General features: G+C 35.8%; 1 protein-coding gene across 1 annotated transcript in view; it reads right to left on the minus strand.

The window, feature by feature from the left end:
- Positions 1 to 305: 305 nt before the first annotated feature.
- ATP2C1 (ATPase secretory pathway Ca2+ transporting 1) overlaps positions 306 to 26,993 on the minus strand; it is a gene marked incomplete at both ends in the record, with an annotated part of 61,319 nt that continues 34,631 nt past the window's right edge. The window contains 24 exons of the mRNA XM_079538252.1: positions 306 to 442; positions 1,208 to 1,349; positions 2,142 to 2,237; positions 2,871 to 3,018; positions 3,677 to 3,793; positions 4,539 to 4,607; positions 5,152 to 5,318; positions 6,128 to 6,178; positions 7,707 to 7,804; positions 8,781 to 8,951; positions 10,233 to 10,389; positions 11,625 to 11,729; positions 13,010 to 13,099; positions 13,203 to 13,298; positions 14,345 to 14,442; positions 15,452 to 15,576; positions 16,610 to 16,676; positions 17,110 to 17,185; positions 18,943 to 19,011; positions 19,692 to 19,847; positions 23,294 to 23,402; positions 23,771 to 23,832; positions 24,693 to 24,728; positions 26,129 to 26,218. Coding sequence (XP_079394378.1) covers positions 306 to 442; positions 1,208 to 1,349; positions 2,142 to 2,237; positions 2,871 to 3,018; positions 3,677 to 3,793; positions 4,539 to 4,607; positions 5,152 to 5,318; positions 6,128 to 6,178; positions 7,707 to 7,804; positions 8,781 to 8,951; positions 10,233 to 10,389; positions 11,625 to 11,729; positions 13,010 to 13,099; positions 13,203 to 13,298; positions 14,345 to 14,442; positions 15,452 to 15,576; positions 16,610 to 16,676; positions 17,110 to 17,185; positions 18,943 to 19,011; positions 19,692 to 19,847; positions 23,294 to 23,402; positions 23,771 to 23,832; positions 24,693 to 24,728; positions 26,129 to 26,218 — 2,532 coding nt within the window. The remainder of the gene's footprint in view (positions 443 to 1,207; positions 1,350 to 2,141; positions 2,238 to 2,870; positions 3,019 to 3,676; positions 3,794 to 4,538; positions 4,608 to 5,151; positions 5,319 to 6,127; positions 6,179 to 7,706; positions 7,805 to 8,780; positions 8,952 to 10,232; positions 10,390 to 11,624; positions 11,730 to 13,009; positions 13,100 to 13,202; positions 13,299 to 14,344; positions 14,443 to 15,451; positions 15,577 to 16,609; positions 16,677 to 17,109; positions 17,186 to 18,942; positions 19,012 to 19,691; positions 19,848 to 23,293; positions 23,403 to 23,770; positions 23,833 to 24,692; positions 24,729 to 26,128; positions 26,219 to 26,993) is intronic.

The following is a 26,993-nucleotide window of genomic DNA, read 5'->3' on the forward strand; positions in this document are numbered from 1 at the left end:
AAATGGGACTTGGGCTTAGATCGTTCTTTAAGTTAACCCCCCCACACACAAAATCCCATTAAATCTCAAAAGTAAATTGGTTTGAGGAAAAATGTTACCAAAGTTGCATAATTTCAATTGTTACTCCCACGGTTGGAAGTTAAATTCTAAACAGTCTTGAAACATCAATGTTCATCATTAGCCAGTGAAACAAAGGACTTGTCAAAAGCCCTCGGGACTTCTTAATCCTCCAAATATTGTTTTGCTTTCTCCTACATCTTCAGACAGCAATCCCTAAGTTTGCAAACAAAAGAATGCAATATGCATCATACATCAAGAAAAGACGAAGTTGACGAAGAAGAACTTCCATGTTTCTGGATCTTTTCCTTGCTTCTCTCAAACTTCTTTATGATCTCAGTCACTATGCACACAGAGGAAGTGAGTCCCAGAAGAAACAGTAAATCTGGAAAAGATAATTAGCCGTTTTAAAACTTGCTATTTAAGGTTGAGGGCAGATTGACAAAGGAATAAATGACTTACAAGACCTTCAAATTGCCTGCCTATTACTGGGTAACTTGAGCAGAAATGAAGCAAGAATCATTTTGCAGAACCAGACAATTAGTGTGCATAGTTCATGCACAAATCACAAGGACACACACGCTATTTCAAACTCTTAAAGCATTTCATAACACTGTTTTTATTAATACCTAGAAAAGCAAAGAACACTAAGCAACATAATTAGCTTTATACTGAAACGATATTCTCAGAAATGACACCTGTATAAAATGACAAAGAATTATCTAAAAACACAGAATCATAGAATAGTTTGGGTTGGAAGGGACCTTTAAGATCATCTAGTTCCTTTTTGCCTGCATCAGTACTCATTAAAATTCCTAAAATATACAAGCACTTCAGAAATCTAAGTACACAATCATCTGTTTTGTGTGCAATACGCACTTAATTACGGTTTCCAAACAAAACGTCTGAAAGTATTTTTTCCCCTCTTAAAAAGGATCAGCAGGATTGGTTTTCCTGCTGTATGCAAATAAAAAGAGCTCTTACAGAATCACTGAACATTTAAGTTGGAAAAAACCTTTAAGATCATCAACATAACACAACCAAATCCATCACTAACCCACGTCCCTAAGCACCATGCCCACTACCATAACCCAGTGCTTTTACAAATCAATCCTTAATGTACCATTCTTTGAAAAGGAACATTTCTTACCCAAGACACTCAGGCTCTCTGTTTGGAAAACTTTCTGAAGTGGAGGAAAGTAAATGACCAATAACTGCCCCATTATAGATCCAAGGACAGCATAGCAAAACATTTTGTTACTGCAAAGTCCAATCTCAAACACAGATTTTGTCTGTAAAACAAGCAATATATTACACTGTACATGTAATTTTTATTGTCTAGACAGGAAAATAATTCATAACTTTTTTCATATCAACATTTATAAAAAAAAAAAAAAAAAAACAATTGTTGAATTGCTAACCTTGAAGATAATCCAAAACACGTTCTTGAGAGGATAATTTAATGGTAAACTGAGTGCAAATCTTGCTTTCACAGTCAAGAATTTATTTATTGAGCTCACTTCTCTACAAGTGCCATGCACTAGAAGTTGCCCACTGTACGAGAAGGATGTGTTTTTGTCTACCCTGACATTCACATCAGAAAACAGACTGCAAATTAGATTAAATGTAGTAATGTGTAATTTATTCCACTAACACAAAATTTCAGACTTTGTCTTCCTTAGAACAAAAATTTAAACAGAAAGAATTCTTAAAGCCCTTTTTCTTAGGCTTTCCTAGGGCTGCAAACTTTGAAAGGCCTTCAACAAGTTTCAGATTCTGAAAAAGTTACTGAACTGACAAGATTTCCAGGAAAGAAAAAACTCAACTAAGGCCACGCAGCAATACAAGGGACCATCACACTAACAGTTTTTAGTAAGAGTTTCCTTGCCCTTGTCAGAACGCCAGCATGACTAACAAACATCATTTGTATCACAAACTGAGAACGCTAACCCTTTCACTTATTTTTAAAGCTCTGAAGCTTAACAGTACTTGTAAAGTATATTTGCAAGAAAACACAGCAAGATCTTCCTTAGAAGGGAGGTACTGATGTAAATACTACATAAATGGCAATATTAATCACTCACCTGAGATCTAGAACTCAAAGCATTGAACATATCAAAAAATACAAAACAGGTGAAGGTCATGGTTGTATCTCGAGGTGTTATTACATTGTCTCTTAACTGCCAACAAAAAAAATAAAACTGGCTTTAGCATGCTTTAATTTAAAGCTTCAGCAACTAAATGCAGTTAGTGCAATAATACAAGTTCTACTAAGACATAAAAGCAAAACCATCTGCTTGCTCCAAGCTCATTCAAGAAGTCATAACAGAAATGACACATACATAATTTATAAGAAATTTAGATCCAAGCTGTGAAGACTTGACAAACCTTAATGTAAGCAGACAGAATAGCAAGAATTCTACGATGCACTGCTAAAAGTTCAGCTTTCTTCTCTACTGGGAAAAGAAAGGCAAACAGCTGCTTCCTAACAACCTGGCTGTAAGTTTTTGTTTGGCTGTGATGTTTTTTGTTTGTTTGTTTGCTTTTGCTTTTATTTGTTGTTTTTTTTTTTTAGGGTTACTTTGCATTGGCCAAGGTTTCCTGGATGCAATTGGGATCTGGAAAAGTCTGTATTAAAAACTCTATTTCTCATTTCAACTGCTTTAAAATTCATCCCAATCTTAGTTATTATTAAATAAGCATACATTTATCTTGCAACCAAGTTCATGCAAATTCTGAATTCCGAATTCCAACCACTATAATCAAAATGAGTTCAATATGCTACCGCTTTAAGTTTTGTGTTTTTGTCATACCTCTCTCCAGAAGACGAACAGTGTTCCACACACAATAATTATTGATGACACCAGTATCTTAACAATCAAGTTTTTGGTAAGAATGCTATCCTTCAAATTTCTTGGAGGCTTCTGAATAACATCTTTATCCACAGGCTCCACCCCAAGGCTTAAAATTAAAGAAGTAGCTCAGATTTTTATCATCATAATTTGTTGCTTCTACACAAAGACTAGATTTCACAGGTGGGAAAAAACAGATTTGAATCTTCTCTCTACAGCTTAATAATCACTTCATTTAAATAAGCATCTGTTATTTTCACCTTTAAAGCACTGAGTTATAAGTATCAGTAACGGGTTATATTTCAACACTGCAGTTTCAGATACCACATAATTCTGGGCTCTATCAGACAGTACAGAATTAGTAAACAACAATCTGCAGTATTAGCAATGCCCACCCTTTCTGCTACCTTGATGACTAAGAAATTCTACTGCTAGTTCCCTTTCATTGCTCCCTCCACCGCCTATCCACAGTGAAGAAAGTCAGAGGAAGACTCTGGACAGAAGCCAGAATCTTGGATGCTGTGGACCTTTAGGTATCATGCTGCTCCCCAACCAACCACTGCTGGATACCAAAGAAAGTCAAATGAATGAACACAGAATTACACTACAAACATTGTACTGAGAAGAAAAAAATTGCTGTTTCAGGAACACATCACTGAAGTTAAACACTTCACAGAGTTTCTTCTACAAGCAACCCTCTTCCTTGCTTAAGTAATTCAACCACAAACCTCTAAGAGAATTTAAAGTAAAGGTAAGCAATTACTTACCTTTGAGCTGGAGGCCCATCCATAATAATATTGATCCATAAGATCTGCATGGCATTGAGAGGATTAGGAAAGTTCATTAATGTAGCCAGTGAGATTAAAGTCAATGCTGCTATACTCCTGTTGAAAGAATTCATTTTTATAACTGTCAGCATGGAACATTTTTGAAGATCTACTGATAACTGCTTTGTAAGCAAAACTTGATGTATTTAAGAGTACATATAGATTTTGATTACTTCAATCCCAACTACCATAACTCTAACTTTAAAAGGTGAGAATATAATAGAATGGAACAACTGGAAGGGACTTTGAAAGACCATCCAAGTCCAATTCCTTGCTCACCTTAGGGCCAACCAAAAGCTAAGGCATGTTATTGAGGGCACTGTCCAAATGCCTCTTGAGCATTGACAGGCATGAGGAATCAACCTCCTTGATGGGAAACCTGTCTAAGTGCTTGACCACCCTCAGGGTAAAGACATTTTTTCCCATGTTCAGTCTGAGCATCCTCTGACACAGCTCTGTGCCACCTCTCGCTTAAAGAAGAACACTAAGGCAGTGCTATCCTGTTTCTGTGCATCCTCTCATTTACTGACTTTTCACTTTTTAACAGGAAAAACTGTAATAGAGGTCTGCTTACTGAACTATTTTCTGAACCTTTGAAAATGAAACAAACCACCAAGTACAAAATAATAAAAATCAATCCTAATATTATTTTGCCATTATGACCACTGATATTTTCGAGTACAGTCTATCAGCACGTGAAATCTAAAATGTTCATATGAGTTCATATTTGCTTTGTGAGGCTGTGGTTCAATCACAGTGAGGTTAGAACCTTCCAATATTGTCAACAATGCTTCAGACTTACGTGCTCAGTTGAAATCTAACAAAATTTTTTATGTTATTATAAATTCCTTTACCCTCTTCAATGGCAGACCTGCAATTAAAAACAAAGACCATACCACTAAAGGCTACTGCAACAAAGCTTAAAACAAATGAAGAAAGTGTGTTATTTCTACTAATTTAAGCACAAACACAAACGTCAAGAAAAGAGTGAAGTTCTTTGACAGTCACTGTACTTTACTGTAAGATCAATTACAATGTTCTTATTTTGGCTGCTTTCAAAATGAAATGTCAATAGAAAAATTTCCTCCTTTTAAGACTTGCATCATCACAGATGCTGCCTCCAGAATCAAGGTAGATAATTAAAAAATACAAACAAATGACACACACTTTCCAGAAATGACAAAAATGGAGAATGAGTTCAGAAGACCATGTATTCTTATCGCACCAGAATGAAATATGTACAGACTATTTTTTCATCCTCTGGTACATGCTGCACTTTGCCAACACAATGACAACAGCAAGGAAGTGATTTCTAATACCTGAGACAAGTAAAATCTGCTGCAAAAAGCCTTCCTCCTTTCCTTACTCAGGCAGTGTTTCATTAAAACTACATAGCACAGTGCATCAATACCTACATTATTGTCTGAAAATCATCATCCACGAGGATCATATCTGCTGCCTCCTTACAAACATCTGTTCCAGTTTGTCCCATTGCTACACCAATATCTGCAGCCTTCAGAGCAACAGCATCATTCACTCCATCTCCTGTCATAGCTACAACTGCACCATTATTTTGCAGGGACTAAAGAAAGGGAAAAAACATAAACCAGAAATTGAAATAGCCTATCCTATATAATTTTTCTAAATACAATGGTTTGTGGTTTTCCCAAAAGAATTATTTCAACATAAAATCCTGAAAAAGTACAACTGTTTGTATCTTAACTAATTTCTTATACAATATTTTACATTACATTTTAGATCATATATTCAGTCTAGATTTGAAAGCTAGGATATATAGAATCTTAATGTTATGGCCCTTTCATAATTCTCAAAACATTCTAACTGTCTTTTAATATTTGACTTCCTATTGGTAATTAATATAATGATGGTAATGTTGGTAATTAATGGTAATTTTTGATGATGGTAATAATGGTAAAAATGGTAATTTTTGATGATGGTAATGTTGGTAATTAATATAAGAATTAGAACAATTGGAAAAGCACATTCCTCTTTTTGTTAGCTTTGTTTTTTATCTTCCAAATGGAAGCATTACCTCAGACACAACTTGAAACTCATGCCGTTTTATTGCTTTATTTCTGCTTCTCAGAAGTAGCAGAAATATGGCTCCCTCAAGTTCCCAGTCGATTCAACTGCAATGCGACAAAATCTCCAACTCCCAGCTCCCACCATATAACAAACTGATGCTGCCTACCAGCAGTTGCACAGCCCTCGTGGACATTACATGCTTTTTTCAAGTCATATTTTCAGATATACTTCACTTTCATTCCTGGTTTCAACCAGATGCTCTGCAGCACGTTATACTTTAAGTACGCGCACTACAAACAGTGCTCACAGCCACTGTCCAGCAACGCAGCCACCTGTGAGACATACCTTAATGATTTTTAATTTATGTCGGGGACTGGCTCTGTAAAATACTGCAACCTGTTAGAAGCACAACAAAGAAGGAAAAAAATTGAGAAGAACTGCGTAAGATACAGTAAAGCTAGAGGATAAAAGCGTATTGTCTGAGGCCAACTATGCCCTTGTTTATTTTGAGGTCGAAGCATCACTGAAACGTTTTCATTACAGTGACATCATCTACTCAAGGGATGACTTAAAGGTAAACAAAGTTGGTGCTACTTACTTCAAGACAGAACATGCAATTTTACAGCCCTCTGAAATAATGAAGCAACTGAGATATAATGGCTTGCTACTGGGCTTCTTGACTAAATTAATGAAGACAACAAAAGGCAAGCAGCTCAGGAAATTTTAATTTTACTATTTTATATAGCATAGCATTATTAACACATTGAACTTTTGACTAATGAAAATTCTGTGGGAAGAAATTATTATTTGTCAGTGGTTTTTCTACCTCTCGTGTACTCTGTAAATTAATTTGACTAATTGGAATTCAGTTTTCAAACAAGTTCCACATTGAAGTTAGACTTCTCAGAAGACTCATTAGACTGTACTTTACTGGTTGATTTTACTCAATTCCTAATAAGATTGTAAATACATGCTGGAAATCCAACTGGGTCTCAGGCCAAATGTGCACAAAGTAATTTTGTTGCTTTTTCTTGTTATTTAATGTGAACAGCCTGTAAGAACAAGTATTACCAAATAAACATGGGGTTTTTTTGGTGAGTCATCAAGACACAAAGCTTTCCAGTTAATGTGTTCAAATCATATACGTATTTCTTAATTGTACTGGCTTTTGGCTTAGTTGCATTGCTAAAGCTGCAGCCTAATTTTGCAAACTAAGCAGAATTCTGAAAATTTGTATACATTTTGCAACAGAGACAAGCACGAAGCTCAATTACATTTGATAATGACTATACGTTTACCATGATGACACTGGTTAATGCATTTAGTTACTTAATAAGAAAAAGGTATTGAAGCCGTCAACATAACAAGTAGATCTCTCAAAATTCTTAACCAGTGGCTTCAGATCAATCAGAAATCATTTAAGATTCAGATAGCTATTCTTATGAATTCCAAAAGGACAGACTGAAGGAACAGAAAATTGTAAAGTTATATAAAAGTACTCAAAGAACTAAAATGGTCTAACAATACAAAAATGTTAATATAAAAATATAAAAATGGTGCTCACTGAAAGGTGGCAAAATGGAAGCTCCAATACTGGTGCTAAAAGATTTAAAAACATATATACAAAAGAGAAACTGACAATCTGAAGCATCAAAGAGGAATGAAAGAAATAAAGACTGAACTCACTAAAAAGATAATCCCATGAGTTGAAAGAAATGAATCTTGCTACAATCTTCTGTCAAAGATTTGTTTGACCTTTGACAACTTCCATATTCAGTACTAAAAGCCTTTGGTAATTTACTGTAACAGTATTTCCATTACTGGAATCTCAAAAGTTACATTTCAGCTTTCCACAGATAAAAGCATTTCTCAATATAAAATATATCTTTTACTGCATTTCAGTGCATAGCATATTACTACAAACCTTGGGTGTTATTTGAGAAAGCTGCTGGATATCCAGATCATCTATTTCTTCTCCAGAGATTGCCTGTGAATTTTTGGAATAAAGTCCTAGTCGACTAGCTGGAAACAGACAATAGAGGAGGTATTATAATAACTAACTCTTAAAACAAACATTAAGCAGCCAGTTACTTTTTTAAACTATTATTTTCTGCACTGTTTCAGATTTTAAATGCCCACAGCACAGCATCCTAACACTACTGATTCAGTATGCTGAGGTAAAAGTGAACATTCGAGAAACACCTGCACTATGAAGTCTGTTCTAATCAGGCATTTATTTCCATTAAAGTTTTCAGGTCAAGGTCTGTATCTCGTTGTGTCAGGCACAATCTAAACATAAGAGCCCACTCCTCCCCAGAGAATTTACAATTCAAAAGTAACAGGACAGAAAAGGAGAAATAAGATGGAGATGTGCACAACTCTCAGATGCAAAATCACAACTGATAAAGTACTGCTAACTTCAAGATGTACTTCTATGTGCACAATCCACTTTTTCCACTATTGTCCTGTACAAAAAGGATCTATATTCTGGCTAGCATATTCTATTACAAAAATAAGTTTGTTTAAATATTCATTTAGTTTAAACATTTACTAGCAATACTTAAACTTCAAACTTAGTCACATGAACAAAACTGGATTGGATTGCACTGAAGCACCACGTTCATCCTAAATACTGTCAGCAACTATTTTAGTTTCTCCCTGTTGCTATAAGACAGTCATCCAAAGCCGATGGTAGGGAAGGTCGCTTTGGTGAGAACCAGAAATCAGGCATGTTGCAACAATGTAGTAAGAAAAAAACATATACATAGTTTAAAATAGCAAAACGTCACAAATCACCAAATGAGAAAGACTGTATTTTAAGCAGAAATGAAGGTGCCACACCAGACTAGTTCTATTCTAATTGCACTGTGTCATATGTTAAGGCAATACACAGAACTCAAAAATACTAAAGATTCAATAACCATATTTCATACCTACTAGCTAGGCACTGTCAACACAGAAAACAAGTGAAAAATGGAAAGCAGATGACTATTCATACCAATGGCAACTGCAGTCTCCTGTGAATCTCCAGTAATCATTTTTATTGCAACTCCCGACATAATAAGTGTAGTAACAGCTTCTTTCACACCAGTTCGTGGAGGATCAATTATTCCCACAAGTCCCAAAAAGGTCATCTGCCCTAACTCAGGACCAGAAGCTAAAGCCAGAACTTTCAGGAAACAAAGAAAAAATAAGTTAGGATTTGAAAATAACATTTCCACCAACATCTAAAACAACTGCTAGTATTTGTTTTCCAAAATTAAAACTAAATAGCACGTAACTATATCAACCAAAGGCCTCAGTACTGAAAGCCTTTATGAGTAGCTTCATTCATCTGAGTATTCCACTCGAAATCAACCCAACAAAAGTAAACGTTCACAAATCAGACTTAATTGAATTTCTAAGTTAGAATAAAGCAACAAATAAGGATTGCTATTTCTTCTTCTTAAACACTGGCAGCAATGTCTGCTGTCATAGCACATGGCACAGAAGTCTTTATCAAACACAGGTTTTTCGTGTTTTCAAGAAATCTTTCCCATTTATTCACAGCTTAGAACATTTTCGCTTCCACTGTGTGAAGAGGAAAAGGTCATCTAGTTTTGGTGGTTTCTCTGTACACAAACGGTCTTTTATACAAGATGACAAAGGGAAGATTGGTTCAAAACTAAACAAAACAGAAAATAAACATTCATTTTCTTTATTTAAATAGAGACATATTTTATTGACTACATGCCAGATATTTTCTGGAATGTCTTTTTTACAGTAGGAATCTGAAGAAAACAGGCACAAAGAGATACCACTACTCCTTGTGAAACCTCTCAGTTTCTAATCATTTGTATCATAGGGCTTTCCTGTGCCATAAAGTACCCATACTGCCACATTTAGAACATCTGAAATAACAACCTGCAGGTCTCTTTACAGAAATCAAAGACAATTATGGCGTCCCAAATAATGGTTTGCCCACGACCATTTCCAATCAATCATCTTCTGAAAAATACTTGCAGCTATATTTAAAAATCTAACAGTCTGCTAATATAAAATGTAATCTTAATGGCATCTTCTGACTTGCAATCAATCACTTATGCTAGCCTAACTCACAAAGGTGCCAGGAATCAAAGAGAAAAATGAACACACTCATATTAGAAATAAATTAAAAAAAAAAAAAAAAAAATCTATGAGATATGGAAGCTGCCAAGTGACAATGTGTTTTTCAGTTGTTATGGTTGCAAGCAGCAGCTCCTTTTCTTACCTGCTGGAATTTAATCAACGTTAATATGCAAACCTTAAATACATCATCTGCATTCCACTTCTCCATTTTAATGAAAAATTAACCAACACAGTGACACTTCTTGAACAATAAAAAATCTTGTATCTGAATAATATTTTAATTTGAACAAGCAAGTAGTACCATTTAAAAAAAAATTATCCCCAGACACTGAAACACTCTTACCCCTAAGTCCTGCAGAGCCCATAGATGTCTTCTCTTGCTGGTATTGCTCCCTCTGTTGCTGAACAAGAGGTAGGGTTTGCCCCTTACAGTTATATGATGTACAATACCTAATGACTTGTTCGTAAGCACCTTTCATGAAGCAAACCTCTGGTTTGTCCTAAAATAGAAAGGAATTATGTAAATATGTGTGTCTGCATAAACAAATATATATATGCACATCTGTAAGAATGTTTTATCTATACTTTTCTGAAAAGTCTTCAGAACATGTAATGCAAATGAAAGTTGCACTTATGAGCCCCCAAAAATTTGAAGTATCTGTATAAAGGATAAAGGAGTGTTAACGCCAAAATAGCTAAGCTAATCATCAATAGCTTATTATTTCAGTAGACATCACTCACATGATACATTGTGGGGTCACAGTTTATAAACCAAAGAGGCCATTCAAAGGACAGCATTCAAACCTACACAGTACATTAGACCTGAAAGACCCCTAGCTCATCACCTGACCATCTGTCTTTCTCCACAGGTCATTAAGTATATCACCTTCATCCCTGTACCACAAATAACAGCTCTAGCATTTTCCAGAAAGCAAGCTAGCCTCGGTGGTACAAAGGGACTGCAGATTCACTGTCTATCTTGAACATTTATTCCAACATTAAATCAACTTATCGTTTCCCTTCCTCCCTTCTCCGTTAAGAACTGCTGCTTCAGCTCAATTTCCAATCACCGATTCTCATCTTCTGTTCCCTGTTGCGCTATAAAGGCTCTTTTAATACACTTATTTTCTCTCCTTGAAGGTGTTTATGCACAGTAGTCAAGACAGTTCAATTTTTCTGATAGGCTTAACTGACAGAGCTCTAATTCCACTGCATTTTCTTAGCCTTCAAATAATTTATGCTCCTTTTAAAATTGTTTCCAATTTTTCAGCAATCTTTTAGAAATGCTAATACCAAAACACATCAGACACAGTAAATCGTATAGAAAAAAAAAAATCATCTAGCAATTCCTGCTCACTCAAGAAATTCTTGATTATTCAACACCTACACATTTCTTCTTGCTCTTAATTCTGTATGTAACTGAAACAGCAGAAGTTTAACAGACTTGCTTTAAATATTTGATGAATACACAGAAAGAAGAAAAGTCAATTCAAAGTCTCAGATATCAAAATACTTAGCATTATTTCTCAATATGCCTTTTATGGAAAGAATTTCTTGGCCTTCTTATTTTCCATTTCAGAGCTTGAAACTGAAATTAGATAATCAAACCATATTCCCAGGACTGCACCTTACCACCAGCTTGCCACAATCTCTCAAGTGAAAAATGAGGATGTTAAATAGAGTACATAATGGTGCTACAGAGCCAGTGTGCAAGGAACCTGTGAATCCAGTTTACCTGCTGTGTTCTGTGAACACATTTAACTGCCATCCATTTCTGCTCTGAGCTGAAGGGATATTCAGCCTTCCTTATATAGTCCTCCTGGAGCCCATCTAAACCCATCTGTATAAGATAGAAAAAGCACCATAACATAAGCACCTTTCTTTTCCAAATAGCTAAGCATTTTGTTTTGACTTGTCAGTTAACAGTAAGAAAAGAAATCTTTAAAGTTGCTTATCAGCACACTGTTCTCATTAGACAAACTTCTGAAAAACAAGCCCTCAATGAATCCAGTACCTTCCTTCAGGCTTCAGCATAAGTTAGAACTTTTCTGTTTTCTTTGATTCAAGGACTTTGAAAAACCTTGTAGATTACGTGTATGACAAAACACATTTAAAACAGCAATGCTTTTTTTTTTAATATCTGTATAATTTCTCTGCTAGAAGGGTCTAGAATATTATTATAAAAGGCTGTAGCAGAGTTGGGAGGAGGCAAGACAGTCGTTTAAAGTTCAAATGATCCAATCTGAAAGGATTTTTCAAAAATTATCATCAGTATCTCCCAAAGGTTTAAAACCAACCACAAAGAGTTCAGACAAAATGCATTTCATTCTTCCCACAAAACGCATCTCGCAGAATTTCATGCTCTACCCTTAACCAAGTCTGAGTGCTGATTAAAGAGGCCACCTGCCATAAGCCATTCTCAGTATTTAGAGCCTCACTACTCTTTCACTACCATCCATTCCAGGAACAGATGTGAAACATCTCTCTTCTTCTCTTTCTTTAGGGTCTTGCCATAACAACATCCCATTAGTCCTTTACAGTCAAAGACTGGAGAATTGGAATGAATCTCAGCAAGGTGATAAATCTCAGTCCTCAGTTGCATGGGGAGAAAACAACTGGGACACACTCAGCTTTGAACGTTTCTGAGTTTACTCATCATCACAGAAAAAAAAAAACAAGTACTAAAATGTCTTGCCATGCTTCTCAGAAGCTACAGCACATGTCATAGCAGAAAAACAACATTTAACCAGCATTCACAGTTCAAACTGCTTGCTCCCAGCACTTAAAAGCACTGCAAATACTACAGACACCAATGTGTCCATCATCAGGTTCTTACTGCTTCTGATGACACAACCAACACTCAACAGGTAAACTAGCCTCTGGTGAGCAAAATGACAGCACTGCATACAAAACGATGACAGATTTTACTTCAGCTCCAAATAACTTCCTATTATCTTTCAGAATGCCCAAAAACTTCCAGCAGATAAGAAGCACAGGAGATAAGCAGTTGTAATGCAAATCTAGTAGTCAAAAATGAAGGGAAAATTGATGAAAACAACACCTTTATTTCTACACACCTACATTTCTAACACCATAAACCAAAAATTACCAAACACCCACCTTCATTGCAAGTGCAATTAAAGCCCCTTCAGTTGGCTTCCCCATTAAGGTGTTGTTTCTTATCAGAGCATCATTGCAGACACAGCCAGCCTAAAAGATGATGAAGAAATGGGAAGACAGCACAGCATAAATGTTGTGTACAGTTCTTACTCCATCATCAACTAAAAGTCACCTTTTTGTTCCAGTATCTCACCTCAACAATTTTGCTAACAGATGGGTTGTTATAACCATGAATAACTTCACCATCAAGCATCACATCTCCAAACCTGTTATAACCTACCCCGGTAACCTGTAAGACAAAGAGCCAACAGCAGTACATAAAACAGTTTGTGAACCCAGTGAAAATTACATTAATCCCAGATTTTCACTATGAAATACAGAAAACTGAAAGCAAAGCCATTCATTATGATGGATTTTACCCAATATGGACTCTCCTATTAAGTATCTAATGTAGCAGGCACTAGATCAGGGAAAAAAAATCTGAGGGCAACTAAGTTCTTCCATGAAATATACCAGATGCTAATTTCCAAAAATGTAGCAATTTTGTTCCTTAGCATAAATAAATGCAGTGTATGTTGTCTCCTTACTTAATTAGGACATGTTTTTTTTTTTTTCCTTCCTCCTTCTTTCTTCTGCTTTCTCATTTTTTCCTCCCATTCCCCGCTACCCTGGTTAATAATGCATACCCCTGCAGGGGAATGAAAGTACACATCTTGAGTCCTACTTTCATGATGCAGGAAGAAGAAAATCATACTTGAATGGCCTCTCAGCTGAGACTTAAGAAGTGTTAAATGCAGTTTAATGCAGAACGTTAACGCAGAAATTGTATTTTTAATGCATAAAATGTGGGAATCCAGCTAGAATTCCAAAAAGTCCTCAAGTCTACAGCATTAACAGGTAGCATGTTTAACAGCTACTTCAAATTCTCTTTCCCTTAAGAAAAGGGAAATGATTTAATATCACTATAAACAAATTATGCTAGGAATAAAGAAAAAAGATAATTACAGCATTCCTACAAAATTTTAAGAATGGAAACTAAGTGCCAGGCAAATACAGGTAAGTAACACAAAGAATTAAAAACACCCAGTATTTATTCTCATAAAAGTTAGTGACAAGGTCTCCCCATTAACTACAGTGTCAACAAAACCCTATGCATGAGGAATCTGAAAAGTTTAGAAAGAATAGAATTAGCCAGAAATCAAGGAACTAAGATTTGATACAACAAATTTACACTATCCTAATTAATGCTTTACAAACAGTATAATCAAGAGTATTTGAGCTGATAAATGCAGTGAAGTAAAAGCAAAATTTAGATCTAACAGTCTGACTACATACCTCAGCATGCTGCCCATCTGATGTAAAAATATGAGTAACCGTCATCTCATTCTTTGTCAGAGTCCCAGTTTTATCTGAACAAATTACATTGCAACATCCTAAAATAACCAAACAGCACTGGTAAGACAAGGCCTATTTAGAATAAGTGAGTAGCTAACAAGAACAAATTTCTAGAAATACTGCAGCTGTCTCTATGAAGAAAAAAAAAAACAAGATGTGATTCAACAACGACAGGCAATTTTCAACTGCTTATGAATATCTGTACAAGGTTCCTTACAGATTTGCCTGATAAATCAAAAAAGGTAGTCAAAATCCCAAATTCGCAAGTTGCCTCAAGTGCTTCCATTCATTACCTCCTTAATTTTCCTCCAGTGCATCTCAAACTATTACCAAAATCTCAACTGACACTCCTAGCAGCATTCTTTCATAGGTAAGGTGTGACTTGCTACTACAGCAGCAATTTTTAATGAGACTGAAAATGATTACAGAAATATGGAAATACATGCATGCTGTTTTAACTCAGGAAAAGTACTCTGAAAGAGCATTGCAGTGTTTTGGCATTCCTGGACCCAGGACACAAAATGTTTCTGAAGTCATTTTAAAAGACGAAAGCTTAAGTTTTAGCACGAACACTGTAACAACCTTAAGGTGCATTATTATAACATTTTTCTAATATTTAAACTTGGATTTGCTTCCAGCTGAAAATAACGTTCCCGAATTCACGCCAAGAAGTTGGTTTAACAATCATTTCCCAAGTCTGTTATTTGACAGGAACGTTTTTGAGCAAACTAAAAATACTTCCACTGAAATATTTTCACTGTTCTACCACGAACCAAGAGTTCTCCATACATCTAACTACACATGCACATTCGAGTACTGAATGTCATTAGTTTGACATGCAATTAATCAACCAGCTGACAGCTGCAATTAAAACACAGTGGTTATGGGGCACACAACTCATGTAAAAGGCATTCAGTTTAGAAATGATACCACCATACTGCCAGCAAATAAGAATACTTGCTTTATTTTTACCATTGGCCATTAACATTCTAGTTGATTTCCTATGATTTATGTCAAAATACCATCTCAGAGCTAGTCCTGTCATACCTAAAGTTTCAACAATAGGCAGTTTCTTTACAATAGCCCGTTTCTTCACCATTCTCATCACACCAAGGGCCAGCGTCACGGTTACAACAATTGGGAGCCCTTCAGGAATTGCAGCTACAGCCAAACTGAAACAAAAACAAATACACAAATATCTTGTCTTAGAACCTTATAGATAAACACACGGCACAGATGTATTCACAGCTGAGAACGGTGCTTCTATAGCTATCTGTTAGTGGAAGCTAAAAGCAAAAGGAACCAGCTGTCATTTGATTCTAACCATATACCACTCATTAAGGCACACTTTGAAGACAGTAACAACATGCAATGGCTTAGACACTTCGACTCAAGCAAATGTAGTTGGGGGGGGAAAAAAATTGTACATCTGTTTTGGATATAGAAAACTCGTTTTCTGAAAAGCAGGCCAGGATGTGAAGAGTCAGTGTGGTCAGCACTGGAGAGAACTGGAAAAAGATCACTTCTAGTGCCCAATGATCCACAGCTACCACTTGCAGATTGAACTATGGCAGCATGACAAGTGTTGGAATAGCACAGAATTTTGTTAAAAAAATTGAAAATAATTGACAGTAGTGTAAATGAGATCACAATATTTCACACAGTGCTTGAAGTTGCAGTTTTCGTTGACCCTTTTTATTTAAAACAACAAAAAAAAGCCCAAACACTTAAATGTCCCGTAGATCCTGTTATTTAAATAAATGCTTTCTGTTATTTAAACTCTTCTGCCTTGTGCACCATCCAGATAATTAGCAACTCAGCAACTTTTCTGAGTAGAGAATTAGAGCATATAAACTGTGTTAATTCTTAGCAAACAGTATCCTAGGATGAAGCTTCCATAACGTGCTAAAAATTAACTGAAGAAGTACATGACACAAGGCTGGCATTCACTTCATTACTTACAAGCTTACTCAGTTACACAATTTGAATTTCTGTCCAATAACACTCAGAAATCACTGCACACGTACAGGAATATGAGGAGATGGACCAATAGTTACCATATCACTAAAAATTATTAGCTTCCTTTTCTGCAGCACAAAGTCTATTACTTATCTAAACTTAAAAACAGAATCTGTGTGGATGTACATTATAATATTACACTTCCTGTAATGCATGACCTACACTGTTTAAAGACAAAAATCTTACCTCACGCCAATTGTGAACATATCAAGGATATGTTTTCCTTGCAACCAGCCAACCAGCATAATAACTCCTATAAAGAAAATAGTTGTCATAATAAATACAAAGCCATCATGTACTGTAGCCTAACAGGAAAAAGAACTCTTAAAAAAAAATCTGTTATTTCCTTCAGTGTTGAACATGACTCCATTGTTATGACAAAGATGAAGAAAGTTTTTGCCAGTCAAGTAGCCCAACCATACCTGCAGTGAAGTGCTCACTTCTGCACACCTTGAATTAGAATATAAGACATGCTGCAATTTGAAAGATGCTGCATTTAGAAGATAGAAAACCGTATTTGTGTGAAGAAGCAAGGAAACACCCTTATGATGAAACTTACGTTATTAAGCTTCAGACAATTACTTGCATGAACTCATTAAAGAAGTGGAGAATACAAAAATGATCAAGTCCCTCAGGCCCTTAGGTCAGTCACAAAGTAAAGTAGGTGTTTGCATAGATTTTCTTACCTATTATACCAAAGGAATACAAAGAAAGCTGTTTTCCTAAGAGATCCATGCTCTTCTGTAATGGTGTCTTTGGAGCCTTGGTGAACAACAAACATCCAACAGTTAACAAGAACAAGTTAACAAGTATAATCTATATCAAATATTTCCTCAGGTGTGCAAATTTCAAGACTTTGTCTTGGAAACTACTTGACTAAGATGCAGCTATATAGCATTTTTCCACACATTCACTGAATGAAAAGACAGGCTACTTTGTTCCCTCATCATGTAAAATTCAATACATTTGAAGAACACATCAAGGAAACTAAGTAAAATTCAGAAATATCCTTTAGGAGTTGTGTGATGTTTACAGCTAATCTAATATAAAAACTCTTATCAAAGACTTTGCCAAAAAAGCAAGGTTAACCAAAATCAACCACATTTCTTCCAAACATAAATGCCCTTGATAACAAGAACAAAACAGACTTTTGGAGGCAGAAACATTAAAGCCCTGAAAGACCAATTCTACCTCAATTTGCTAACTAGCTGCAAAAATAGACAAATAGGGAACTACAGGAGTATTCAGTGCCAAAAATACAGTAAACAGGATACCAACAAAAACAAAAAACACATTATATATCAATATGTATTCATGAAAGATTTTTACACTGGATGCCATTTAGTTTGTTTTGTGGTTTTCTTTGTTGCTCTTTTTTTTTTTTTAAATACTATTATATGCTGGATTACAGTATGGAAAGTGTGGCAATAGGAAGGAAACAGGTTAATTTAAAAGTTTCTGCTGCACAAGTCAAGGCAAAACAGTGCCCACACTATGTGGGGAAGCTGACTTAAGAGTTTAATTCACTCTTACCATCAAAATTTGCTTTTAAAGTAAGATTATTATGAAATAAACATCAAAAATAACCGCAAAGTACTCTGATATTTCAGAATGTTGATGGTGCAGAATGCTTACATACTTTTTTTTCATTAATAATTGCAAATGTTACAATACAAACTAAAACCTATGCAATGGATCATATTTTCCTTGCATGTGTAATGAAGTGGATTCCACTTTGGGTGACTGGACAGCAGTATTCCCTTGAAAGGCATAGTAAGGCACTGCAGCTAACTACACGAGGTCAGTGGTGCACTCCCAGTTGACACATCTAACGCCCCACCTAATAGCCTCAGCAGCTCTGTTTTGACACATTTCAGAAATGTAATTCAGGAGAAAATGCTGCCTATACTATGTGTGATTGTGCTCTGACAGCTGGAGACAGACTGTCACCTTCCGACCCTGTGTTGGTCAGGCAGCCAGAGAAGAGGTTAGAAGGCCACAGGAACACAAAGCACTCAAGAGACTGACTTCTGAGTGGATCAGTGCTGCAATAAAGAAAGTTACTACAGGAATTTGATATACTGAAGTCAAAGTGAGCTTCATAACTTCAGGAGGATAAGCGAGAGATCATGAAGCAGCAGACAAAGCACACCACCCTAAAGTGCATGGTACAAGCTTTGAGGGGAAACATCGTCCTGTGCACAAATATGCCATACAAATCCCTTCTGTACAAACTCAGTTCCACTTGAAAAACACATTTGTGCTAAATGCAGTAAAAGTTGTTCCATTCTTGAAAATGGAATATTATTTTCGAATATTATTTTCAAAGATAACATATTTAGGTCACTTAGGGATAATATATTACACTGAATTCAATTATTGCTTTCATGTTCGAGAGCTAAGATTTGTTTTAACTAGAGAGAAGAAAGACATGAAAAGCACTGTAATTAAATCTAACAAAGTTCCTATAAAATAAATCCCAAAAGAAACATGCCATGTTTCTAGATATTCACTCTTACCTCTTCTGCTTGCATCATTTTGAAAACCTCCCCAAATTCAGAGTTTTCTCCTGTTCCAATAACAATGCCCTAAAAAACCCAAATAAATGAAAAAGTCAATTCAGATCTAAAGTTTCATTTTTAACATTGGTGATTGTTCTTGATAGCTTTGACTCAAACACTGGGCAAAAGCCATTTAGTCTGCTATGATTTTGTTGACTGTGTTTGTAAGTTTAACTACTGATACAAATGAGAAGAATTTTTCTTAAAAAAAGAAATATACATTTCAACTCTCAGAAACAAAGTGCTATTCTGTGTACTGCTGAACTATTAAGGTTTTGCTACAGATAGTTACCAAACAGTGCAACACTCCGCTAACACCAACCACAACCACAGGTCTTCACACTGTAACACACCAATGCAGTTCTGCAAGTTTGGGAATACCACATTCTAGATAGAACAGTTTCACATCTGCTTCCTCCCAGTTTGAATACTCTTGATTCTAGGTTTACTTTCAGTGTCTGAAAAAGTACCACTGAGAACAGCTCTGCATTACTGCACTACGTTACAGTAAAGTCAACCATATTTCCAGTAAACATTTCTATTTCTATTCCATTTCATTCCTGTTGTTTTAGAAAAATGAAAATACATGCAGCCAGTAAAGAACTGTTATCAACTGGTATAAGTGAGCACTAAAAATAAGAACCGGGGTTATTCAAATTCAAGGTTAGAACCTGGAAACTATTCTTCCCTATCACTCACAATTTTACCTTTGCTTTTCCACATCTGACCAATGTTCCCATGAAAGCAATGTTGCTCCTTGAAGTGAGGTCTCCATTGGTAGCTGCTGGCTGAGGAGCTGTAGATTTAGCGCAGGGAGCCGTCTCACCTGTGAGGCTGGATTCATCGATAGAAAGGTCCACAGCCTTTGGAAACAAAATATACAGACTGCTAAGAGCCATGGCAATCAACTTTTGTAAGTAGCTAGAAATGGTAACAAAAACTTCCCAACTCTGACCATTAAAAATATATCCAATTTATTCACATGGGAAAAAAATCATATGTCAATATCCACTCTATCTTACAGCCAACAAAAGCCAGCACAGCAACAAGCATTCCTACAGAACATTGCAGTGATGCTCTCACTTTGCAAAGTCAAAGTTTACTTCTCATTTTATGTTCTGGATTTTTTCTGTAACACAGCCAAGAGCTTGTAACAGATGCATTCCGTTGGCAAACAAAATAATTAACTGGGAGTGCAAATGCGTAGACATATTATATCCCTCTCAATTCTTCCTCTGTCCAGTTCCTCTTAGCGTGGCCAATTAGGAACACAACAACAAAAAATATACCTTATAAAGGATTTTTTTTGTTTTTGTCCATAAAGTCCTTACAGGGAAAATGCTACTCAGGCAAGAGTCACAATAAACTGCAGAAATGTTAAAAATGTCCTTCCTTCAGGTTTCCTACTTTTGTTGGAATTTTGGCAGCAAGTGTGAGCAGTTAGAGAAGGAAAAGAAAAAAAGCAGTTATTCCATTAAAACTGCGCAGCTGTCTGATAGGAACAAAACATGTTTTCTATACATAGAATATAAAATGAAAAATACCTTATAAAAATAACAATTTAATGCTCTTTCCCAGTTGACATCAATTCTAAAATCATCTACTGATTTTAAAAAGTATTGAATAGAGCCAAAGCTTGAATCATAGAATTCTATTGACACATTCCAAGTAACATAATTTTGTGTTAAGAGGTATAAAACTCTTATTTGTGACTAGATTTTAATACAATCTTCTTGAGAAAAGCAGTGCTTGATAAAATTAAGTTACCAAACCTCTTTGAAAGGATATCCCTTGCAAAGAGTAAACAAGAATCAGTCACACCACACTTGGTACCACCACACATAATACATCATTCTGAGCTTAAAGAGAATTTTTGGTTTGGATTTTTCTGGGGGGAAGGGGCTTTATTTTGAGTTAACTTGGAAGCTCTCCAGTTCTAGCTGGACAACAAAATGCTGCTAGAGCCAAAATAATTTGATCAATGTGAAGAAGAGAATTGTACTTTTATTGAAGCGCTTTATGAAGAGTCAAATCCCCCTAATTCCTCCTATTCTCTCAAGCAGTTACAAGGATAGTACCCTTTCTTTAAAAGATGGATGCTGAATTGATAAAGGAAAGTGGCACTTGTCAAAAACTGCAGTGAATCTTTCAATCAAAGTCATAAAGAACAATTAGAAGCAGTCTAATTAGTAATTAGTCTATAGTAATGCTTTATTTGCACTGTATTCCTCAGGCTGCAAGATTAAACAAGATGAAGTTATCACACTGCTACCATTCAGATTTATCCGTGAGCTCAGAATTATTTGTCATCTCCACCAAATTTAATTTTGTTCAAAGCCAAAGATGTTGCAGTCACATTAGCTCTTGTTAGAAAACTTGATGGATGTCTCATTAGTCTGCAGAAAACTTAGGCCACAAGTGGTCTTCAAACACCATTTTGAAAAATAAGATAGCCCCACAAGATTAGATTTTCTTTGTGAAATAAACAGCACCTAAATAGCACTTCTACAAATTTCTAGGACAGTATCCATGAGATCATGCTGCAGTGATCGCATTCTTTATCTGAAAAGACAACTTCCCTTTAGTCACCCATCCCCTAGCAATGCCTTCTGAGACAAGATGATTCTTCCAAAACAGGCAACATTAAGGAACAGCTAATTTCATTTGTCACCATATTTGGGGGAAAAAAGGAAAAAAAGGAAGAGGAAAAAAGCTTTAGCAAAAGAAAATGTAAAAAGTCTCAATCATCGACCCATGGAAGACACCACAATTTGTTCTACAGTCATTAAACTCAGCTCAGGTTATGAGTCGTTATTTTGAAGACTTCATTCCTGTACCTTTACAGTTTTACTTGCCATTGTTTACTTTACTGATGTGATACCAGCTTCCAACACAAGGACAATCAAAACGCTAGATTTCATCCAAGCACTTACATCTGTGAGGCAATTTCTCTAGGATATTTTCGTGGAAGAACTTAACATGGCATTAACACAGTAAAACAGTAATCCTGCAGTAACTCTAGTACAGTTAACAGTAAAACTACATTCTTACTTTCTTTGTCCAAATACCTTATTTTCATGTAACAACTTCTGGCTTGCAGGTCCTTAAATAAGAAATGTAGAAAGCAGAACTTACCATTACAGTAAGATTGTGAAGATGTTTTTTACAATTTTATAAACATAGGTGCACATAACAGTACTTCCTTATACAAAAAGAAAAAATATTAATACATCTTCCAGCTAATCCTTATTTGGATTGCTTTCTGCCCAACTCCAGCCACTAAATATTCAGAAAGGTAAGCAAGTGATTTGCTAGGCCATATTCATCAGAAATGCCAAAGTATTTTATTTTATGATTATATATACTATTTGTACTTCCTTGTATCAAGGACTTGAAACTGATCTAGGCTCTAAAATAAAGTAACGCTCACATTCTACTGACTATTCATCTTTTTTCAGAATGAAGAGGAGCTCTACAACTGAAGGGAAAGAAGAAACTAGGCCACATACAAGAGAGACTGGCAGGATGTTATATTTTTGCTGAGTAACCTGCCTAGGCTTTTTCTCCATCTACAGACATGTTAGGCATAGGAGTGACCAGGAAATAGGCACAAGGCTAAAGGCGGGTGAAATCTCATTTACTGATTAAACTGTGCACAATGAATGAAGCAAAAAAAAAAGACATAACAGCATAAATTAAGGTCTTACCAAGTTGGGTAAATAGTACAGGCTTGATCTGTGTTACCGTGGCCAAAAGTTTTTGTCATTCTCTAGTAGTTTGGTGCACATCTATCTTGATTTGGGCTAATCCCCTTTTCTACGAACAGCACCCAAGCCAAAGATCTCTTAGAGAAAGCACAAAGTATGTTCAAACACATCACCTTCACTTTTAGTGCTATAAACAGAGCACTGAAACTAGCACAGTGTGTAGTGAACACCAGAATTATATCCTAAAGACCAATGCAAATAAAGACCAAAAAATCAGTAGCCAACAGCTGCCAAAATATCTTATAATTCAGACTGAAAACACCTCTTTGGCTTTCTTAGTTGAATACTTTTTCTGAATGCTAAAGTTTTCAAGAATGGATTACATACATGAAGTCAGAAAATCCTATTTTCTATAACCAAAAAGAATATATACTACCAATGCGCAATGACATTTGCAAGTTTAATTATTTCACAATTCAATCCAACTAGCTGTGAATTCCAAACAAAAATACTTACTGCAGCTCAGTATTCAGTGCATATCTTCTCTTACTCTCTGTCTCACAAAAAGAAATGCTATTAAATATGAATGCAGTACTACACACCTCAAACAAACGTAGATCGGCCGGGACTCTGTCTCCAACAGACAGGCAGACTGTATCACCTGGGACTAAGTCTCTCGCAAGCGTGTGCTCCACTCTACCTTCTCGCACACTGTAGGTGTAAATACAAGGTCAAAGCGCACAACAACATCTCCTCTGGCATTTTGTCTGGGCAAATCAAAGTGCTGACCATGCACTGCAGTGCACTAGTTTCAGCAAAATACAATTTCAACTTTGCTGTTCATTTCTTCAGAAGGTTTCTATCACTTAACATCATCTGAAGCATCCAATGGACAAAAACGCAGAGTATTAGTTTAGAACCATACAGCGATCTTTAAAACGAGTCAAAGCAAATTATGTTCTTTAAAATCAGAATGGCTTGCTAGAAAGGTGTTTCAAGTAGAGCATTTTTTATTCTACTCCTTTCACGTTAAACTTAACATGACTTAATTTGAGAGAGAGGATGTAATGATTCCATACCAATGGCATTCTGGAGGCACAAGTTTACTAAGCTCTTCAAGAGATTTTTCTGATCGGTACTCCTGCAGAGGCAAAATAGACATTTCATCAGATGTGAACATACCTCATTTTAAAAGTTGTACTAGGACAATTTTACAAAGACTTAGTTAAGATATGCCCTCCAGCAGGTCCTTGTTAGATAGATTTTTAAAAGCAAATATGGTCTAAATGGTAATCCTTCACAGATTGAAGGATTTGCCTACATGCAATTTTTCTGAAAGACTAGAAGAGGTCCTTTGCATTCTCCTTGAATACTTTCAGGGCTTTGTAATACTTAATGGTAATGCTTCTAAACTCAGGGATCAGACGCACAATCAAGTTCTACAGTTTAGTAAAGTGGTACCAAAAATACTGTGTTCACGTTCTTAACCCCTGGAGAACTAAGGCAATACAACTCACCTCTAACTCAATTCACAGATTAGAAAATAAACAGTGATACAAAGCACAAACAGAAGGCTATTTTGCCTCAGGCACACACTAAGTAAAGCTGGGTATTTAAAGAATGAAACCAACTTTTTTTTTTATTATTTAGGAAACAATTTAAAAGAGTTGGGGGGTAAAATTCCATACATAATTGCAGCCAGAGTGATACATTCAAAATACATTTTCTATGAAATTTAATATTTTAAAGTACTTCAACATTGTTTAATCTGAATGTTTCTTTTCACACATTCTTTTATTGCTGATTACATTACCCATATAGATGCATAAAATGTTAAAGTAGAACAAATCAAGCACTTCAGAGAAGGCAAAAGACTCAGATGAAAGCACAGAGCTCTTTAATCAAGCACTGTGCAGCTGCACATTGCATCAGGACAACCACTTATTAAATGTAAGAGCATACATAAAAGCAATAATCTCATTTGTACAACAGATGTCTTACCTGAACAAAAGCAACTGTAACAACAATCAGTATTGCCTGTAAGAAAACAAAAGCAGATAAGAGAATTCCAAACGGCGATGAAAGTAAGTGATATTTGCTTCTGCCCAGCCATAGTTATTACTACACATTAGCAATATGGTTTGGAAACACACTCTCATGCTCAAAATGACTGGCTAACCTTCAGGACTGCTAAAAAAAAAGCAACACCATTGTCTATTTATGTCTATTCAGTGGCATTCATGTGCCTTGGTAAGCTGATATTACTAAAAATAACACTGATAACTAGATGGTGATTTTGAAGTAAAACTTCCAGTGCTTGGAAAGTAAACTGTTCTGTGTTTCTAAAAGGTGAGCAAGAGGTAGCAGTGGAGGGAGTTCCCTAACACAAACAGTAAAAAATGTCTGACTGAAGCATTCACTGCCATGTTAATTGTCATAAAGCATCAGATCGGGTTTAAATCAAGTAACTAGATAACACACTAAGAATAAGCTGAAGACTAGAATTAAAATAGTGAACTGAAGAACTGGTATGGAGCCATAACATATCTCAATTATGAAAACAAGGAGAAGAAACTTGGCAACTCTGCCCAAGACTACCAAGGAGTAAGACAACACACTGATTACACCCTGAACAGCCAAGATCCCAACAAGGAGGTAAACAATTTCCCTGTAGGAATAATCCAAGCAGAGTAGAAAGGCATCAGTAGTAAGCCTTCCCCCATATCACACACAGCTCTGGTCACAGCACTTCAACATAAACATCACGGGGCCTGTACGCATGCAGGGTGAAAATGAGTCAGTGAATGAGGTCTATTAGATAATGAGAAAGATCAATTTTGTTTAAAGTATGACCTCCTCCCTCAATACAGTTTCTAATTGAGCTTTGTTATACTAATGGAATTTGTTACTCAAATTGAGTTGTTACAGTCATTTCTTTTTGGCTGGCCTGTACCTTTGAAGATACAATCATATCTTAAAAGTACACCCTTTGTAATTACTAAAAAACTAAATACGACCATTTTGAAAGAGAAAGACTTCTAGAAATCTTAACTAAATCAAAGATAAACCCAGCAACTCTCTATGCCTTAGCAATGGAATACTAGTAAATAACTATATATACATATATATATATACACACAAAAATATTTTCCCTCTTTCCATTGAATATTGCTACCTGAGTTACACATGCTTCTTTTGGAGGCAATATCACCTTCTACAGTTCATGCTACCTGCCACAGTTTGGCTCCCATCAACATTTCACAGTTTGTGTCTATGTGCATCAAGATGCCAGTATCCTCCAAAAGTAAAAACAGATAAATCACCTTAATTAATTACAGTCAAATCCTTCCCCATATTAGCATTCATGTGATGTTCAAAGTAAAAGTGGTCGCCCATTCTGAAGCATTTTTTCAGAAGATAAGATTCGAGCTCCTTACCACAGTGATACTGACAGCATCATCAAACTGATGCATTAAAACACTGATGACCGCAGATGCCAGGAGAAGCATAATAAGGGGATTTTTAAACTGAAACAAAACAGAAGAGTAATTCAGCAACACTCCCTACAGAAAGACTATTTTATCTACACCTTAAAACACATCTAAAAAGAATCGACTCTGTACAGTTCAGATTTTATTTAAGGGTTGGTTGTTTCCAATATCAAAGGCGTTGAACAGGCCATATTCAATGGCAGCAGAAAAACAGTTCTTGATCCACATTTTCAAAGTCAAAATATCTTCTTATTTGTTTACACTGCATTTAAACACGTACAAAAAAGCCTGAAACGTATTCAAAGCATTCTTGAGGTAACAACAGGCAGATCCCATTCCCAGCAATGTATTATTACCAAGGCAATTTCGGAATTTCCAATTCATGACTTCTTGCTTTCTAAGATACAAACTTTCATTTTAGATCACATGCTTCCTTCAGATTTCTAAGGTTAAATTAGTAAAGGATCTTGTGTCTACATGATAGCTCGTTCCTAACACTGTCAAACAAGAGAACTCTTACAAAAGAAGTGAATCTTCAGTAGAAGCTGAGGACATTCAAGAGCACATATGACAAGAACATCCAAAGCAAATACATATCTTAAATGCTACCTAAAACAGGCTTTGGTAGTATGCTTTAGAAGCATTCTGATGCATCTAATTGAAGCTATGGGTGGAAAAATGAAGCATTAGTGCCAGAGGACAGCCAGTACGTAAAGATGCTCCCACTTCTATCACTAATCCCATAATTAATTATCTATTACTTGAAGGTCTACTTTAGAACTTAAATGTATTGCTGCTTAGACAAGTTGTA

Source organism: Tetrao urogallus (assembly GCF_951394365.1).
Source record: "Tetrao urogallus genome assembly, chromosome: 7".
NCBI lineage: Eukaryota > Metazoa > Chordata > Aves > Galliformes > Phasianidae > Tetrao > Tetrao urogallus.